General features: G+C 32.3%; 2 protein-coding genes across 5 annotated transcripts; both read right to left on the bottom strand.

Moving 5' to 3' along the window:
- Positions 1-2,515: 2,515 nt before the first annotated feature.
- LOC114733364 (transcription factor bHLH111-like) lies at positions 2,516-5,309 on the bottom strand. 3 transcript variants are annotated; one of them, XM_028920826.1, is made up of 8 exons: positions 4,978-5,308; positions 4,403-4,646; positions 3,995-4,234; positions 3,724-3,852; positions 3,520-3,591; positions 3,121-3,189; positions 2,957-2,998; positions 2,516-2,839 (listed from the first exon to the last, which is right to left on the bottom strand). In XM_028920826.1, exons 1-8 carry the CDS (start codon positions 5,250-5,252, stop codon positions 2,681-2,683), a joined length of 1,230 nt encoding a protein of 409 aa, XP_028776659.1. In that variant the 5' UTR covers positions 5,253-5,308; the 3' UTR covers positions 2,516-2,680. The 3 variants fall into 3 exon arrangements, with proteins under 3 accessions (XP_028776659.1, XP_028776657.1, XP_028776658.1); XM_028920824.1 differs by having other exon boundaries at positions 3,995-4,646; positions 4,978-5,309; XM_028920825.1 differs by having other exon boundaries at positions 3,124-3,189; positions 3,995-4,646.
- Positions 5,310-12,847: 7,538 nt separating this feature from the next.
- Positions 12,848-17,954, bottom strand: LOC114733365 (peptidyl-prolyl cis-trans isomerase CYP21-4-like). 2 transcript variants are annotated; one of them, XM_028920828.1, is made up of 8 exons: positions 17,805-17,954; positions 16,944-17,134; positions 16,395-16,434; positions 16,091-16,141; positions 15,856-15,941; positions 13,669-13,794; positions 13,380-13,530; positions 12,848-13,266 (listed from the first exon to the last, which is right to left on the bottom strand). In XM_028920828.1, exons 2-8 carry the CDS (start codon positions 17,093-17,095, stop codon positions 13,180-13,182), a joined length of 693 nt encoding a protein of 230 aa, XP_028776661.1. In that variant the 5' UTR covers positions 17,096-17,134; positions 17,805-17,954; the 3' UTR covers positions 12,848-13,179. The 2 variants fall into 2 exon arrangements, with proteins under 2 accessions (XP_028776661.1, XP_028776662.1); XM_028920829.1 differs by lacking the exon at positions 17,805-17,954 and adding an exon at positions 17,588-17,680.
- Between the last annotated feature and the right edge of the window lie 201 nt (positions 17,955-18,155).

The following is an 18,155-nucleotide window of genomic DNA, read 5'->3' as shown; positions in this document are numbered from 1 at the left end:
TTACTATTAAAGAAATCTTGTTATTTTTTAAAAATAAATTTATAACTTCTCTTTCAGGACGCTCAGATCAAAATCTAATGGTTGATATCTCTTGATTGATGTTCAACGGAAGAAGCCTCAACTGAAGGAATTCAAATCTGGCAATAACTGAAACAAATTTGGTTGCGAACTTCTGAACAAACAAAGGGAAAATCCTTTTTGTACCAACAAAAACAAGAAAAGAAAAGAAAATCCTTTCAAATTATTTTGTTTTCGTTACAGAATATAATTTAATGATTGTTATCAATAACAAATCAGCTGATACTCATGACAAAACCGGCAGTCAAGTCAAAACTCACATTCAACAAAAATATAAGGGCTCTCATTGGAAGCTTTACAAGCTTGCAACCCATTACAGATTTTAGCACGTAATACTTTCTCGAGAGAATTACAATAAAACCCTAAAGAAGGAAAATAATTGCAAAAAATTCTAAAAGTTATTATTTTCTACTCTGAAACTTGTTATTATATACCGTTTGGATTGTTACTGAAATTTTTTAGTAATTATTTTTCTTCTTTAAAATCTCATTATAGTTCTCCCTATTTTCTTTGATAGATTTTTTTCCTGAAAAAATAACAATAAAAAAAATAGAGAACGAGTAAAATTAACTTTATCCCAAAAATCCATGATAGCTACAAAAGCTCAACGGGACGCCTTTGATTTCATCCAAACCCATGATCCATTAACCCAAAACCATGTCCATTCTCTAAATCTAACCCTCACTCCATTTCCATCTCTCTCTAGAGATGCTAGTGGGAAATTAAAGCCATGAAAGAGCTTGTGTGTGCATAATCAAAATCATTAAGTGGTTGAATTTGGTGATGATGGTTGTTCTCATTCAATGTCTAGATGGCTTCATTTGAGTCGCACAAAAGAATATGAGTTTGATGTTGACTAATAAAAATGTTTAATTATCTCAAGGATTCATCTCTATTGGTCCTTCATGCTCAAAAAAAAAACTGTCTTAATTAGATGCAAAGCTCCATTTCAAATTCTTTGTCATGTCAAATTCAATAAATTAAAATCAAAATAAAATATACTATTTTTTTTAAAAATAAAAAGTTGACCATGTTATACTCATGTTTAACATGAGCATACAAATGTGAGCTATGAAATGGAGGAACCGTGGCCATATGGTCTCTTGAATTGAATGAAGCGGCCAATGACCATTGGATCCGCCTTGTCATGGTCAAGTTTACCACTTTATCCGACCTCATCTTTTCTTTGACTCACTTGTATTACTCTTATTTTATGTATAAGTTACTTGTATCTTAAACCTGCCAACTAAAAAATACTTCTTCGATCTTTAATATAAGACATATTTAACTAATCTGATTAGATTAAGAAATTTAGGTAAATTAGTTAACTATAAAAAATATAACATATTTTTCCTTAAACACCATAATCATCTTTCTTAATATCTTTCTTTTTTTTTTTACTTGATTATAGTTGAGGAAGTATCCATAAGGATAATTTAAAAGAAATTAATAAATATGAGAAATATATCTTATATTTAGAATCAAAATTAACTTAATAATTAGGTCTTATATTAAGGATCGGAGGAATACATTAAGTTGACATTTTTTTTCACATATGCCTTTATTCAACAAAGGTACTATTAAAAATATGTTTTATATTAAATTAATAGGGATAAAATTAAGAAAATTTCATTAATTACCTTATAAGTAATTTATATTTAGAAACAAATCTTTTTCCTTGCAAGTGACTTATAAATAGCAACAATGTGATATTTGTTTGATGGCAGTATTCAAATTTTACATTCAACGAACTTATATATGAGTTGCATTCTTATCAATCAATTAAACGAGTTTGAATTTTTGCCACCCCATCATCAAGGTGGCTTCTAGAATATATTATAAATCGTTCAAATTGAGAGTGAGTGAGTGCACATGCGTTAATATCTGAGCGCCATTCATTCTGCTCCCCACGTTTATTAATTAGTATTCTTCCCAAGTTGCTAGTTGATGTTCCTTATTATTTCAGATATTAACCCGAAAAATGTTCTCACTCTTGATTCTTTTGAGCTCATTCGATATATAGGTTGGAACAAAAAAGATTAATTGTTAAGTTAATTTTAGTTCTAAATATAATACCTATTTTTTATATTTATCAATTTTTTCTAAATTACCCCCTGTGAATACTTTCTCAACCATAATCAAATAGAAAAGAAAAGGATGATATTAAAAAAAGATAATTATGGTATTTTAAGAAAAACATATCATATTTTTTATCATTAACTAATTTACCTAACTTCTTTAATCTAATCAAATTAGTTAAATAGGTCTTATATTAAAGACACGAGAAGTATTATAGATATTGTATACTACACATCTTGATCATTTGTATTATTATGAAAAAAAGAATACTTTCCCTCGTGTGATAACAAAGCGGGTCTAGGCTTGATATTAGAATTGATTTTTGATTAGCTAGTATATGAACCAACAAAAGCCGCAGTGTTGATGGTCATAATAAGCAAGAACATATATAGATATTTTATTGACTAAAAAGAGAAGTTCATATATTACAATAGATATGAATTATTGAAACGAACACAGTCTGGGATATATATATATATATATATATATATTTATATATATATTAATAAATAAGGAAGCTAAGCTACCTAAACAAGCAGCCTCGATAAGCAGGAGTCCAGTAGTCAGGGGCAGTGCTGTCTCTGTAAGCCTGAGGAGTCCATGAAATTGGAACCAGACAAAGCCCTCTGCTCTTCAGGTCTCCCTTCTCTTCTAATTTCCTCTCCATGCTTCCCCATGTTTCCTGCATTATATTATTCTTCATTATTTTCACTTCATTCCTTCTTTTCTTACATGTATATACGTACAAATCCTCCAAGTTCAAGAACTTCACAGATTAAGTTCATTTAATTCTTATTACCTTGTGATGCGAGTTAGTCTTCGTGTAAGAGTTGCTCAGTAGCTGCAATATATATAAGTATCACATGTAAACATATATATTATCCATATCCCAGAATTTCATTTGCACTTTAATTTAATTAACACCACTAATCATCAAATTTTCAATAATATATAATTAATTACCACCTGCACTTGTTCTTGTAAAAACTTTATGTACCCAATTGCTTCAAAAAGCACTGATGCAGTGTCCGTCTGAAATTCACCAACAACAAATTTCATCAATATTCATACAAAACAAAATCGGATTTTGATTTCTTTTTTGTCATTACAGATTTCTTTAGTTAAACGGTGAAAATAGTGTCACATGACTGGTTTATCGCCTACTTATTGCCCAGTAAATCTAAGGGATATATATAGAGTTGCTTTAGGAAAATATACAAAAAGCCCTAATTAACCCAAAGGATCCATTTCATATAAAATAAAATACAGTTGTTGGGGGGAAAAAAAGAAGAGCACTAAGAATTAATTTAGCAAATATATATAAAAGAGAAAAAGACTGGTGTTAGTGCAATATGTAGTGACCTTTCCAAATGGCGACACAATTTGCTGAAGGGTTGTAATCCTGTCGCCTAGCTTGACTTTTGGTGCTTGCATCTGTCAACACAAATGAATAGAAGTTTCTTAACGTTATTATATAAATCGACTTTTTTTTTTGGGCTTTCATCAATAATTATCGTATATATTGCCATTGATTTTGCTGCTACACATCTAATTTAATTTAGTCACCTTTGCAGAAGATGCCGTAGATGTCTCTTGCTTTGGCTTCTTCGAGATTGCTTCTGATGATGAGTCATCTGTTCTTTTCTTCTTTACCTCAGTGGAGCTCCCTTGTCCTCTTCCATTGTTTGTCCTTGTCTGCGTATTATTGCATACTATCATATCAACTTATTATAAGTTGATCGATCAAGCTCAATATATAAACGCGAAACACACAATTTTCATATATACATCTTTGGAAATCACACAGCAAAAAGTAACTAATGTTCAGAGAATTTACCGGCAGTGATGTCTGAAAAGTGTGTTTCTTGGAGTCAGATACAGTATTCATCGAAGGTGGTCTGAAACTGGGTTTCAGTGCATGAATTCCGATAATCGGCCGGCCTATCCTTCCCGTAAAAGATATAACATCTGTCAAATTTCTTGAACACGATGAAGACAAACTGGCCGGCATCCCATACTGACTGTTAAATCCGTTGTTCTGATATCCGATCGCATGATGATGATGTTCTTGCTTAACCTTCATGTCAAGAGCACCGTATGAAGAAAAAACCCCAGAATGATCCATCGAAGAATTCAAATCATTATTGTTGTGTGTTTGATGAGGATCAAAGTGGGTAGAATTATTATGATTATGATTATGATTATGAACTTGTCGGTCTGGTGGTGCAATGGACCAAGTGGTAACCAGCTTGCTCAATCTTTCACTCTGATCAAGCACGGCCTCGTTGAAACCATTGAATTGTTTCTGATGATCAAAAGAAGCAGATGAAGAATCGCTGTTATTAGTATGGTTGTATTCCCAAGTGGTATCAAGTTTCTTCAAGTAGTTGCAGGCTGGTTCGTACATCATGCTTTTACATGACACTGCATCCATCAAGTTCTCCCCTCCAGCTTCACTATTTTGCAGCTCCTCGTTGCTTCCAACACCTCTATAATAAATGTTCAATTCAGTTATACATATAATATAAATATATAATAGAAAACAGTACTGGCACCACGATGAGTTGCTTGCAGATCTTCAGATTATTATAGCCATGGATGGATATATAAGAGTTCATCAGCCTAGCGTTTGCCTTAAAGGAGATGCTCGATCAAATATGATATTGAAGAAAGCTAAAACAAAACTATTCCCCCGAAAGAAGTTGGCTAATTTATTATAAACACCCTACCCTAGCTAATATGCCCTATACACATAAAAATATTTACCGTATTTTTGCGGGAAAATGATAGTTATCAAAGAGAGTACGTAGAGAGACTTACAATAAGACGTGAGTCCAGAGGTGATTATTGTCAGGCGAAGGCGCAGAAAGGTCGACGAGGCGGCGATGAGGGGATTCGTCGACGGCGAAAGATGTGGAGACTGAGATGTCTTGATCTTCACAACAGGAGGAGGAATTGGAATGAGGTTTTGCAGAAGGTTGATGATGATGAGTGTTCCAGGAAGAAAGTGAATTTGCATGAAGATCCCACCAGTTTATTAATGGAGTTGCAGAAGAGGTTGCTACAGAATTCCCACCACTTTCTTCATCACCCATGTTTCTTTCTCTTTCTTTTTCTTATTCTCTGATCCTTATAGTGATGGAATATTAATGGACCTAGCTAGCTACAACAGAATATATATATCCTTGTCTCTCTCTCACTCCCCCCTAGTTTCTTTTTCGGGTTGGGTAAGACTTCAGAGAGTACTCAATTCAGATTATTAATTAAATAGAGGTTATATATATGTTCCCCGGATATTTAAAATTACCAGAATTATTTTAATTTATTGGTAAGAATCGAAATGAATATTTTGTATATATTGGACAAATCTCGTACCCGTATAATATTGTTTTTTTCGAATAAAATCGTGTAATACTGAATTAAGGGAAAATGATATGCAAGTACCTCGGAAATCAATTAATTCCAACTAATAAGGATCATAGTTTAAAATTACAGTATGAAGGATCCAAGGTCCTTGAACAGCTAAAATTCTAATCAGATGCACAAAAGTTTCATTGTGGGTTAAAAGCAAAGGTTTAGGTGATGAATGAGACGATAAATAATGGAAGCTTGGGTAGTAAATGGCATGAAGTGAACATAAAACACAAAGTATTTTTTTTTAAAATAAATAGTAGAATCTTGGGTAGCAATTAAGTGCCCGAAGTGAAAAGGAGAACACAAATTATTTTTTTGGCGAATTAAATATTTAGTATTGGGTCATAAACAATAGTGCAAACTTGAGTGGAAAATAACGGAAGTTTAAGTTAAATGATAGTAAGAAGCTTGGGTGATACAAATTATGAATTGGTGAAACATGAGGGGGCGAATCGATCTGTCTTTTAATTTGTTATTAATAACTTTGTTGGCCATTATTTCTTTATGTGTGTTGAACTGTAATATAATTTGAAGTAAGTGTGAAATGAAATTATATATGGGGGAATAGTTGCATGGGGGAGTGACGTAGGAGAGGGTATGGTGAGGGTTAATTATATGAATGATAGGGCAGACAACAAAGTATGCAACCTGAGTTTTTCCACTAACGTTGGTGGGCAATTATTATTTATTTAGAATTTGTGTTGGTTCCATATGGGTAGACTCTTTTTTGTGTATTATTGCCACATTGCCTACCATTATTCATTAGAGTTTTATTTTAACTTCTTTTCCATTAGTGCATGTTTGGATTAATCATGAAGAAATGAACTCATACCATGAAAAGTTAATATATGAAAAGAATTTTATCTTGTAAAAACATAAAAAAGCTTTTTGAAGACAATTCAGGCATTAATGTTTGTTTGGAGCTGCTCATCATAAGCATGTTCATATAAATCAAGAGTACAATTGAAAAACTATTTTTAAAGACTCTAATTGCTATTCCAAACATGTCCTTAATTAATGAGTTGGATAAACTTAATAAGTGAATATAGTTTGATTTCATTCATCCCATTTGTATCAGCTTTTGAGAATTGTAGCATGTTGGGGGATCACGGGTCAATTTCGTACTTGATGATGGTCAGACTAGTACATGAACTTGTAAGCATGAAAAAAGCTTATTCATTCCGAACAATGTATATAACAATCTTATTATTTTCAAATATATATAAAAATCATATATATATATATATTGAGAGAGAGAGAGAGAGGGGGGGAGAGATGAAATCAGTCGAGACCAAATTAAGTCAATGGCTTTGTATTCTTCCTTCCTCTTATTCCTTAATTATGAATAGTTTTTGTTCTTAGAACTTTGTTGTGAAAAATCCTTAAATATCCGGGATTTAATTTGGATTTGCAGGCTATGTTCTCATGCATTGACTTTATCTAAATTAAAAATTAAAGCTTTTAATATCTTGATGCATGTATATATGAGAGTATTCAAATTTATTTGATTGAAATTAAACAATGCACGGTTTGGACAGAATAAATCAATAATAAAATAACAAGTAATTAATTATACTTTACCGTAATATATTGATTAATATATTATTGTATATTTTTGGTTTAACTTCAGGTGAATTCCTTCGATTTATTTATTTTTTATTTTTTTGGTTTGCCCTTGACTTGGAATATGATGTAGACTCCGCGAGGAAGTTGCGTTTTAGTTCCTTCACTATACAAATAACAGCAAGCAGTTGTTCTCAGCCACATAAATAACCCAATTTCGCTTTATAATATAATAATTCATTATTAGCAATATAATTATTTAACAATAAGATCAAAAGTTAGCCATAATAATAATAACCAAATAATACAGACCATTTGAGTAATGCCATTAGCTTTTTGACAGATAGAAAGCTTGGATGGTGACATGAATTGAGAAGATAGGTGAGGTGGCTTTATTTTACTTGAAATTGTTGATGATTAATTTTAAAATAATGAGCATGAAAAGGCAAGTAATCGAGCTTCTTAGATTTTAATCTTCAGATTATAACTTAAAAACAATTTTTATTGTGTCAAAAGCTTAAAGGAATGGGAAGCTATCTTACTGGATATAGAGAGGAACCTACAATTTTGAGAGGAATACTTTCTCTGTTTATGCGATACCGCATTTTTTTTTTATATGATTATACTAAATTTAAGTATTATCGAATTCAACTGAGATAAGCTCTTGGTGAATATTAACAATGATTTGTAATTACTACCTGTACTTAATTATCAAATTGATTAAGTCTCAAATTATAAATTACTCCTCCGCTCCTTAATATAAAACTTTTTTAACTAATTTGATTAGATTAAAAAATTTAGGTAAGTTAGTTAATTATAAAAAAATATGACATTTTTTCTAAAACACCATAGTCACCTTTCTCAATATCCTCCCTTCCTCACTTACTTGATTATCATTGAAGGAGTATCTGTAGGGACAATTTAAAAAAATTATTAAATATGAGAAATGTGTCTTATATTTAGGATCAAAATTAACTTAATAATTAGTTTCTATATACGAGGACCAGAGGAGTATATATTTATCTTCTTGTGTTCAATGCAAATGTCTACAGATATTACCTAACCATTATAGAAATCAGGAGTTAAGAGAATTTGAAAGGTAAAATTCTAAACCAACCATTTTGTAATGTGGGTGTTTAGAATGCTTAATTTCAATTTGACTCCTTGATTAGAAATTAGGATGGTTGAAATTTTCGGTATGATCTTCATTATCTTTTAAATGTTTCAACTTGAGTAATTAAAGAGTGATAAATAACGGTTAAAAAGTTATATTAATTTCTAAAACCATGTTTATTAAATAGTCGTTGGCAAAAAAAAAGTTATTAAATAACCATACTAATAAAAAGTGGTTATTCTAATTATAATCCAATTAATTTTTGGGGTAAACTTCTGTAATCCAGTGATCTTATTTAATCATTCTCATATATTTTCACGAAACTAATAGAAACCAAAAGGACCTAGAACCTAAAAGTGTTATGAAAAAAAAAATGATCATGATCTCTCAAATGCATGACCGGCCTTTACAAACTTACGTGACAATAAATTAAATACTAAAAGGCAGTACTTATTATATTGAGTAGTGGAACATAAAGTTGGTTCTTAAAATATTACAAAAAATTGAAACTAAAAAAAAAAAATTGACCTCATTTTCCATGGAATTAATTCTGGTGGCAGTCACGTCCAACAAGTTAAACAAATAAACTCTGAAAAAGTAGAAGAAAAATGAGCTACCTTAAAGATTCCATGCCTTTCCATATATAAGCCGTTTCATTTGATTAAAACCTAATGTTTTAAATTAAAATGGTAATGATTTTGACAAGAAAATTTCATATCAAACTCTGCTCATCATTTTGTATACCAGTATAAATACAATTATTCCATTAAATCGAACTTTTGGGCAATATATAATGATGTTAAAAGAATTTGCCATAATGTTTGGGACTTAGGTGAGTAATGATATATATTTTGTTTTAGATTGATATTGATATTAATATCGATTTTTGATGGGTTTGGACTTTGGCCCAACCTGACATCCATACAAAAAAAAAAAAAGAATTCTCTTTCCACATATATATAATTCAATAAAAATTGATATATGACATCTATCAAACTCATACTATCATTATTTGATCATAAACAGTTTTTTCCCTTAAAAAATAACTCATACTTTACTCCCTTGAACATCTAATTTCTTTTAGGCTGACAATTACAAGCCATGAGCCTATGACCTACTCCATTTATTTACTATTATGTTAATGACATTTTTCAAAAGCAAGGATCAAATTTTTAAGAATTATTTATTAGGGATTCAAATATCAGTATTCTTTTTCTTTTAATCATTTCTTCTTTTCTCCTCTCTGTTTTTGTTTGTTTGTTTACATAAAGAGGAACTTCTCACTTAAGGAAAATATTAGGTGAATATAAAAATAAAAGGGGAAATTGCTAATAAAAAAAATCTCTCTCGCAAAATTTATTGCACAAAAATACCTGAGGACTTGGATTCTTGGGAGGGTATGCAACATGTTATTAATTATGCATAAATGTCTTTTATTCTGTAAATAACTTTTTTTTCCCTAACGATTCTGCAAATAACTAAAGATATATTATAAGTATGAACTGTATTTGTTGAAAATAAGTTACAGATGATTCTTAAACAACTGAGTAAAATATTTTCTAATAAAAAATTTTCCAAAACAAAATAAATTAAAATGAAAAACTGTGAATGGCTAAAACCAAAAAGATAAGGGGGTCCATTAGAACCAGAGAAATGGTGACACTTGTTGTCGTTTGCAGCAAAGACATGGTTTTATAATATTAATTAATTATAAAACAAATTTAAATTTCAAAGAACATCGCACGAGGGCTCTTACTTTTAAATTAAAAGTGGAATTTGAATACGACAGCCTCACATTGTGGGCATCGCACGCCTTGCTTTTTCTCCATTTATTTTTAAACATTTCATTTCAAAATTATAAGAACCACTTTTTGTAGTTGACACAAATCCAACCCCGCCATCGGGGATTATTTTAGAGAAAATTACAAATAAAGACTTCCTAATATGTAAAATTTTAATTTGGGATTCTGAATTTGGAAAATAGCAAATAAGAACTCGGTCTCACTTTTACAAATATAAAATGTAGGTAAAATGTTTGAAATGCCTTTCAACGAAATTGTGATTTGATCTACTGAAGTTATTATTCGCTAAAGTGAATCTATCATTTTCTATAGTCAACTTGTCATTTGGCATGTTTTAAGTTAAGTTGTGATTTGATATACTAAAGTTATCATTTGATAAAGTGAATTTGTCATTTCTCATAGTTAACTTTGTTATTTGGCTAATAGGCATTTCAGACATTTTACCACAGTTTCATATTTGCAAAAGTGAGATCGGATCCTTATTTGCTATTTTTTAAATTTAAGATCCCAAATCATAATTTTATATATTATGAGGTCTTTATTTGCAATTTTCCCGTTATTTTACTTTTATTTTAATTTCATTTATTAATTTATTAACAATAATTTGTGGCCAACTTGGGCTCACTTGCTTCCCTTACCAATTAATGCCTTGGATCCTCCCTCCCTATCGTCTTTGTCAAGGCAGATGGACCGGCCTGGTTTGGTCCCTAAAAATTATTACTTTCCCTATTTTAATTATTAAGAAAAATAGGTTGATTTAATTATAAATTTTTAATATGCAGGTACATGAAATTTTTTCCCTAATAACCTTAAAAAAATCTCTCTCCTATATTAATACTGATAACTCTTTCCTGAGAAATGTTAGAGAATATTTCTCTCACATTTAAAAGACACATGTGAAAAATTATAATAAATATTCAAAAGAAAGCAAACGGTTTATTATACTAAGGGACAAAATTAAATTTATGAAATTTAAACGATAATTAAGTATAAAATGTTATAGGTGCTATATATATAGAGCCTAACGAAGCTTAACAATAATTAAATTATTAGATGCAAATTATTCTTTATTTTAATTCAATAACTCATTTTAACAATATTGCAATAAAATTATTTTTAAATAGAATATTCTAAATCATTAATTTGGCTCAAAACAGAGGATCTGATTTTCAATATTTGAATTGCAATAGTGTTTTAAATGATTCCATTGTTTTTTAAAAAAATGTGCTTGTTTTTTTAATTAGGCGTGACTTGTGGTCTTTTTCACAAGGCCAGCCCCACTACCAGATTGGCGCTTCCTGAAGGTGCAGGAAAGCCTTACAAAGTTTATACTTTTTTAGATGTCAACTTATTCATTAAAAAGTTATTCATAATTAAATAAAACGAAAAATTATTTTAGTGTATAAATAAAAATAGGATAATTTTTCGATATGGAAAGATAAGTACGGTTGAACCTCTTAATGTCTAGGGCGGCTTGCTTTATGAATATATTATCAGTTTTTTTTTTGTTGAAGAATAAAAAATATTAATAAATGTTTTGGGATGTTGATGTTTTCGTCAACAAATTCAATATTTATTTAATAATTAATAATGCAAATGCTTAGTGTGGTGGGACTCCAACCACAATGAGTGAAGCTCTTTCACGTAAACAGGTCCCATTCGAGTTTGGATTATATGTTGCCTAGTTATATTTTCTTTTTATTTTATTTTTAGATAGTATACTCCTCCGGTTCTAAATATAAGACTCATATATTAGTGTGTATAAAGGTCTTATATTTAGAATTAGAGGAGTATTTTTTATCCTTATTTCTTTTAAATTTTTACGTAAATTATCCTTATACATATTATTCAAACAAGAAGATAAAGGCGTAAAGCTTTTTAGGTATAGTGGACCACTAGACAGAAAAAGAAAAGGACGATTAGTATTAATATTGACGATTGGCCGCTTCAGAATTCAGTTCAAATTTTCATATTTTTATTGACACAAACAGAGTATACCATTTTCTTCAATATAATAGTTCTGCGTGCATTAATTACATTGTTTCAAAACTTTAGATCTACATATTTTATTTGAAACTTGATAATTAGAACATGGAATTAAATCACCTAATTTTACCACTTGCCAGCTTCTAATGCGACGAGAACTTCCAAGTTAATGATGCTCACGATTCAGCTTTCGAATTTCGCCTCTATCCATGACACGTCCAACGCAATTTTAATTATTAAAATAAATTAAAGACATTTTTAGTAAATTTTGAAAAATATTTACATTGACCTCATCCGATATCCTAAATAGACCGTCTTTCATATACATCAACAGTCCAAACTAATCTAGATTCACTAATTATAAGCATCTCAAAGGATAGAATAGCTAATCAAGGAATTTAACGCTTTCTATATCCAAGCGGGAATCAAATCCCCGACTTTGATTAAGGAAGGATGAACCCTTATCATTCAACTACACGCCCCTAGTTAAAAATATTTACACATTGATTACTACCTCTGGTCCTTAATACCAACCTAATTGGTTAATTTGGAAATTAAAAAAGTTACTAAATTATTTAATTATAACATATGTCACATGATTTCTCCAAAATACTCATGTGTATCATTAGATTATATATCATTTCAAGAGTCAAATTAATTTGGAAAAAATGATAAATATGAATATTTTAAAGTAATTTAATAACTTTCTTAATTTTTCAAATTAGTTAACTAAATCTTATAGTAAGGATTAGAGTACGCAATATGTTTTCCAACCTGTACGTTAAAATCTTAAACGGCAGATAACCGCAGGTAGTGAAGGGTAAATCATAGAGCAAAACTGTTGAAGCTACAACTAAAATGCCATCAACCGAAATAAAATATATAAAGGACGTGACTGCAAACGGCCAAACCTCACTGCCAAGCCCGGTACCGAACAATCCGCCGCCCTGCCGCCGGCCTTGCCCCGCCACAAAAGATTGAAAAAACATGCTACGGCCAAAACAGCACAAAAGCTCAAGAAGTTCATTTGTTAAGTGGAGGGGAACTCCTAGAGAATCCCAATCCATGCAGAAACTGCTCTGAGGAAAACTGAAACATGTAATCGGCAAAAGAGAGATACGCAACGCTAATGTTGGAAATTCTTCAGATCTTCTGTTGAAGTGTCACGTCAAGCACTTTAATAGGGAATTTTGGCTGGTAATGTTCATCTGTGTCCACTTCTTCAATTTCCTGAAACAAGATCTTGTAAAATTTAGATTCAACATCAATCATAATCATGTATTCCATTGCTAGTCTTGCACAGATTGCTTGTACGTTTGGAAAGATGAAACAAGTTCATTCACCTGAACAACATCCTCTCCCTTGATGACCCGCCCAAACACAATAAGCTTCTCGTTTAGGTCTGGTATAGGCGCAGTTGTAATGAAAAGATCAAATCCTTTGTTTGTTTGTTTTCCCATGGATGTTCCAATCATGAATGCTTCATGCTTCACACTAGTCAAACGTCAAAATATTATTTAACATAAACTAATCTATTAATTTAATTAATACACCCAATAAATCATCAACAGGTGGATGGTTTATGGACATTGGAAACATCAAATCAAATTCTAAGACCAAAACAAAAGGCACCTGGTGGTGTGCTTTCCTCTCACACTCCAATCTATGGTATGTCCTTTCCCTTGGTTTGCCCCTGCTTGAATCACGAAGTGCTTGATTACATGATGGAAATGCATTCCCTCGAAGTGCCCCTTTTGGCTGCAAAACCAGTGTAGTTCACATTAAAACCAAAAGCACATTACGTTCAAGAAATTTCATAATGTAAATCATGCTAAGTTGCAAACATAAATTTCACTCTGATTGCAGTTGAATATAGGTACAGTAGTAAGAACTCCGATGATTAGACCCCAAATTCTATCTCTCCCTCCCTCCGCCCTCACCCCCTTTCATTCTCATCCTCACAGCACGCTTTTCTCTAAACATAGGATGAAAACTTCATCAGAGATGAGAGTAGAGAAAATACTTGTAGACAGATACGAACTATCCAAACCGGAAAGGAAAACCAGAGAAACTCCAGATAGTTTTGTGGGAAAACCAGAGAAACTCCACATAGTTTTGTATTAATCAAGCAAAGAAACAATAAAATAACCCACCAACAGAGATGGATCCCAAGAAAAAATGCTAAATAGGGTTTCAACTTTCAAAGACACTGGAGCTATCCCTTGATTTCTTTTGGAAGATCCATCACAATCCCTCCCCACCCCAGTTTCCCCATTATTCTCCTCTAACATGCTCATTCACTCTCTTCTGCTTCAGTTCCTCGAAATCGGTATGTCATAGTAACCAATTTCAGTTCCCTCTTCTGCCCTTCCTACCACCTCACCATCTTTTCCTGTTTTAGACTGCCAAATTTATCAGAGGCCCCAAAAAAAAAAAAAACCACATATATCAGCGGCTTTTTTTGGGTTATTGGCCACAGGTGAACTCCTTCCTTCCCTTCTAGTTACTTCGATTGTAAACTTTGGTACTAGCAGGTCTGGTAGCAATAAGCCCAACAGCAGATCACATCTCTAAACAGAACAAGCAATCAAAACCCCATACCACTTTTAAGTGTAGAAGAGCTGTCCAACAACTGCATATATGGCATTGCAACTCCTTCTAAATATTCATTTGTCAGGTACTAGAGACAACTCATGTGAGGGAAATCTGGAATATGCGGGCATTCCTCTCTAGTTAGATAAACCATGGAATCACTGCTTCAGTTCCTTGAAATCATATGTCCTAGTTACCAATTTCAGTTCCCTCTTCTGCCCCTCCTACCACCTCACCATCTTTTCCTGTTTTAGACTGCCAAATATATCAGAGGCCCCCCCAAAAAAAAAAAAAAAAACCACATATATCAGCGGCTTTATTTGGGTTATTGGCCACAGGTGAACTCCTTCCTTCCCTTCTAGTTACTTCGATTGTAAACTTTGGTACTAGCAGGTCTGGTAGCAATAAGCCCAACAGCAGATCACATCTCTAAACAGAACAAGCAATCAAAACCCCATACCACTTTTAAGTGTAGAAGAGCTGTCCAACAACTGCATATATGGCATTGCAACTCCTTCTAAATATTCATTTGCCAGGTACTAGAGACAACTCATGTGAGGGAAATCTGGAAGATGCGGGCATTCCTCTCTAGTTAGATAAACCATGGAATCCCACAGAACTCACAACAGCACAAAGCTTTGTTCGTATTTGACTCCTTTCTCTATCATGCAATTTTATGGCAAAAAGTGGACATTCTAAGAATGATTGGCATTATCAAATTAAAAGATATTTTGAATGAACGGAAGGATTACCGATAAAAACAAGAAAGAAAAAAGATGATGAAGATGACAGCAAGCTTCAGAAAGGGAACATTTCCCATCCAAGCCTCCTCCCAAAATTTTGTTTTCCCTTATTATTTGCATATGAATTAAACTTAACGTACAAAATTTTGGCCAACAACGCAATTACAAATTAAAAGTAATGAATGGTATAGAAACATAAGGCCTTACTGCTGTAAAAGTTACTTAACATTCAGCATACATTAATGGTAATGCAGAGTACAAAAATAAGGTGTAACTAAAGACTTAAATCAGTTGACTGACATAAACTCTTGATTGCCCTTCTCTTTTTCGCCTTAACAACTCAAACCTAGCATCTTCCCCTACCCCAGCAACAAGATGAGGCAAAGATAAAAATGTTCAAGCAGCAAAGACAAAATCAGGAAGAATTCTTAAATTAAATCTTATACAAAGTACAGACAACATAAATGGGAAGCCTTGAACTTACCATAAGTCAATGAATTCATCAACAACTTCAGGGGAAGTTTCCTTGTAAAGTTCTATTACTATAGAGCCTTTAGAGGTATTTAAAACCTATTACACAATAGAAAAGATCAAGTTAATTTCATAAAATAATTAGAATGAACTAACATTTCGAATGCCTTCTATGAAAAAGTAAATCTAAATTGGCGTAATAATTTGCAAAAGCAAAGAAGTAATGCAGGCTGGTGAACAAAACTTACAGCATATCCAGGTAGCTCAGATTTTTTTGAGTTCACAAGAGTATTTTCAGCCTTCAGAAACAACAGGACAGAAGAAAAGTCAGAGTTAATGCAGTTGACAAATGCAAAAACCCTTGAGCTTTATATAATTATAGCACCTGATTTCCACAGGCAAAACCACATACAATTTATACATTGCAAGTGTTAACAAAGAATGGCTAAGAGACATATCAAGGGTATTATGAGATTACGACCAAAACAAATATAAGAGAAACAAAGAGTCTTGAAAGCCATGCGGAGTGAATCTTAGCCTCTTAGGTTTTACCTTAGAGACTACCATTTGATTCTCTGACCGAAATCTCGACCTGAATGCAGGCAAGAAAATAAATTGTTAGGAACAGATGATGCTCTTCCCAAGTCCCAACTTATATAAGAAAACGAGGCATTTCCTGTCAAAAATCAACATCATCATATATTATGATAAACAACTCATAACCCATATATTACCAGAGCTTATTCCAAATACATACACCTTGGTAATGTCTATCAATCAACAAATCTGATGCAAAATGGAAAAACTGACGTGCACTCCCAGCAGGGTAAAAAAAGATGAAGCATACACATTTTAAAAGTGACAATATAATAAGACTAAAGGGGATGTCAACAATTATTGGGCATTCCTCTATCCTGCAGCATAATCAATCTTCAAGTAAATACTGATACATCCCAAATGAATCTAACAAAAGTTAGAGTTAAATTTTACTAACGAGTTTTTATCACATGTTATTGTATCTGTTTATTGTGATGAAATTGCATATCTTCACTATGACTGTGAATCTGCCTTTATAAGTAGAACATAATCTATTTAACTAACCTGGGGAACCAATGTCCATACGCCATAAACAGCAAAAACACAATCAAAACCAGAAGTAAGCTGTAAAATATAATAGTCGATGCACTTATTCGGGAGGGCCCCTTCTTTCTCTTGCTTTGCTGTAGCAGAGCTTGAGGCTTGATCCTAGCCATTTTCAGTTGCAATCTCAACTAGTGGGATGGAAGTAAGGCCTAGAAAAGGAAGGGGTAAAAACCAAAAGGAAATGATGGCATATGTTATTACCATAAAAAAAAAAAAACCAACTAAAAAGAAAATTTCTCATTGCCAACTTATATAAGAATAGCAAACAGCAATCGAACTCCGTGGTTTTGAAGTTTCAAAATCTAAACATGTCTGAAGAACTCTATCCCATGCAACAGCAAGACTTTTCCTCCCAAAGTCAATAACTACCCAAAGCAGCCATATAATCGGACACAAATTAAGATTAAAATAATCAAGAAACTTCAGAGACAGTTGCATCCCCCAACATTTGTCTCAAGAAATTGCCCAAAAACACCAGAAAAAAGTAAAATGAATTCTCCCTTGTTTTTCTATTTGTTACTTCTCCGGCATATGTTCTCATATGTTTAGCAAAAAAATAAAACAAATAACCATCAAGATCATGATCTTCATGCATAGATTACCTAAGTTCAAGATCACAAACAACACCTGCTATTCAGAGAGCAGTCGAAAATCGGCTAAGATAAAGGGGGAAGAAACACCAATAAGGATTTAAAAATCGGCCAAGACATGAACCCCTGCTGATAGAGTTTGGAAGGACGACATCGAAACAAGAGCATAACTAAAACAAAAACAAAACCTACGAAAGCCTGAGTCTTTGGCGCAGAACAGAGAATGTACCTGAACGGGAACGGTCAGGCCCAGAGTAGGGTGGATCACAGAGAAACCAGCCAGATAACTAACCGTAGATGGCGGTTTGATTAGCAGCCACAATTGACGGATGAGCAAACCACATCAACGAGTGATAATTTTCAACGAAGGAAGTTTCGAAGTGCAAAGTGGTACAAGCGTTTCAGTTGGTGGTGGAACGGTGAAAAGAGATGAAGAGGTGACAACAAAAAAATAGTTTATTGTTAATTTAAAAAAAAAAACTTTTAAACCCACTTAATTATTCATCGTTTATGTTGTTTTTATTCCATTATTATCATCATCCCCATGTATCCATATACAAATATATGGTACAAAATCTAA

The sequence above is a fragment of the Neltuma alba genome, unplaced genomic scaffold (assembly GCF_004799145.2).
Source record: "Neltuma alba isolate B1F8T4 unplaced genomic scaffold, ASM479914v2 tig00012996_pilon, whole genome shotgun sequence".
NCBI lineage: Eukaryota > Viridiplantae > Streptophyta > Magnoliopsida > Fabales > Fabaceae > Neltuma > Neltuma alba.
Note: the sequence above shows the minus strand (reverse complement) of the source record. Positions and strands in the feature narration are given on the sequence as shown.

Coding starts and splice junctions, on each gene's coding strand:
- LOC114733364 (XM_028920824.1), bottom strand. CDS start 5,252: ATGGGTGATGAAGAAAGTGGTGGGAATTCTGTAGCAACCTCTTCTGCA. Junction 3,592..3,723: donor CTACGGCATCTTCTGCAAAG/GTGACTAAATTA, acceptor TTGTGTTGACAG/ATGCAAGCACCAAAAGTCAA. Junction 2,840..2,956: donor AGACTAACTCGCATCACAAG/GTAATAAGAATT, acceptor AATATAATGCAG/GAAACATGGGGAAGCATGGA.
- LOC114733365 (XM_028920828.1), bottom strand. CDS start 17,095: ATGGCTAGGATCAAGCCTCAAGCTCTGCTACAGCAAAGCAAGAGAAAG. Junction 15,942..16,090: donor CTGAGCTACCTGGATATGCT/GTAAGTTTTGTT, acceptor ATTGTGTAATAG/GTTTTAAATACCTCTAAAGG. Junction 13,531..13,668: donor AGAGGAAAGCACACCACCAG/GTGCCTTTTGTT, acceptor ACGTTTGACTAG/TGTGAAGCATGAAGCATTCA.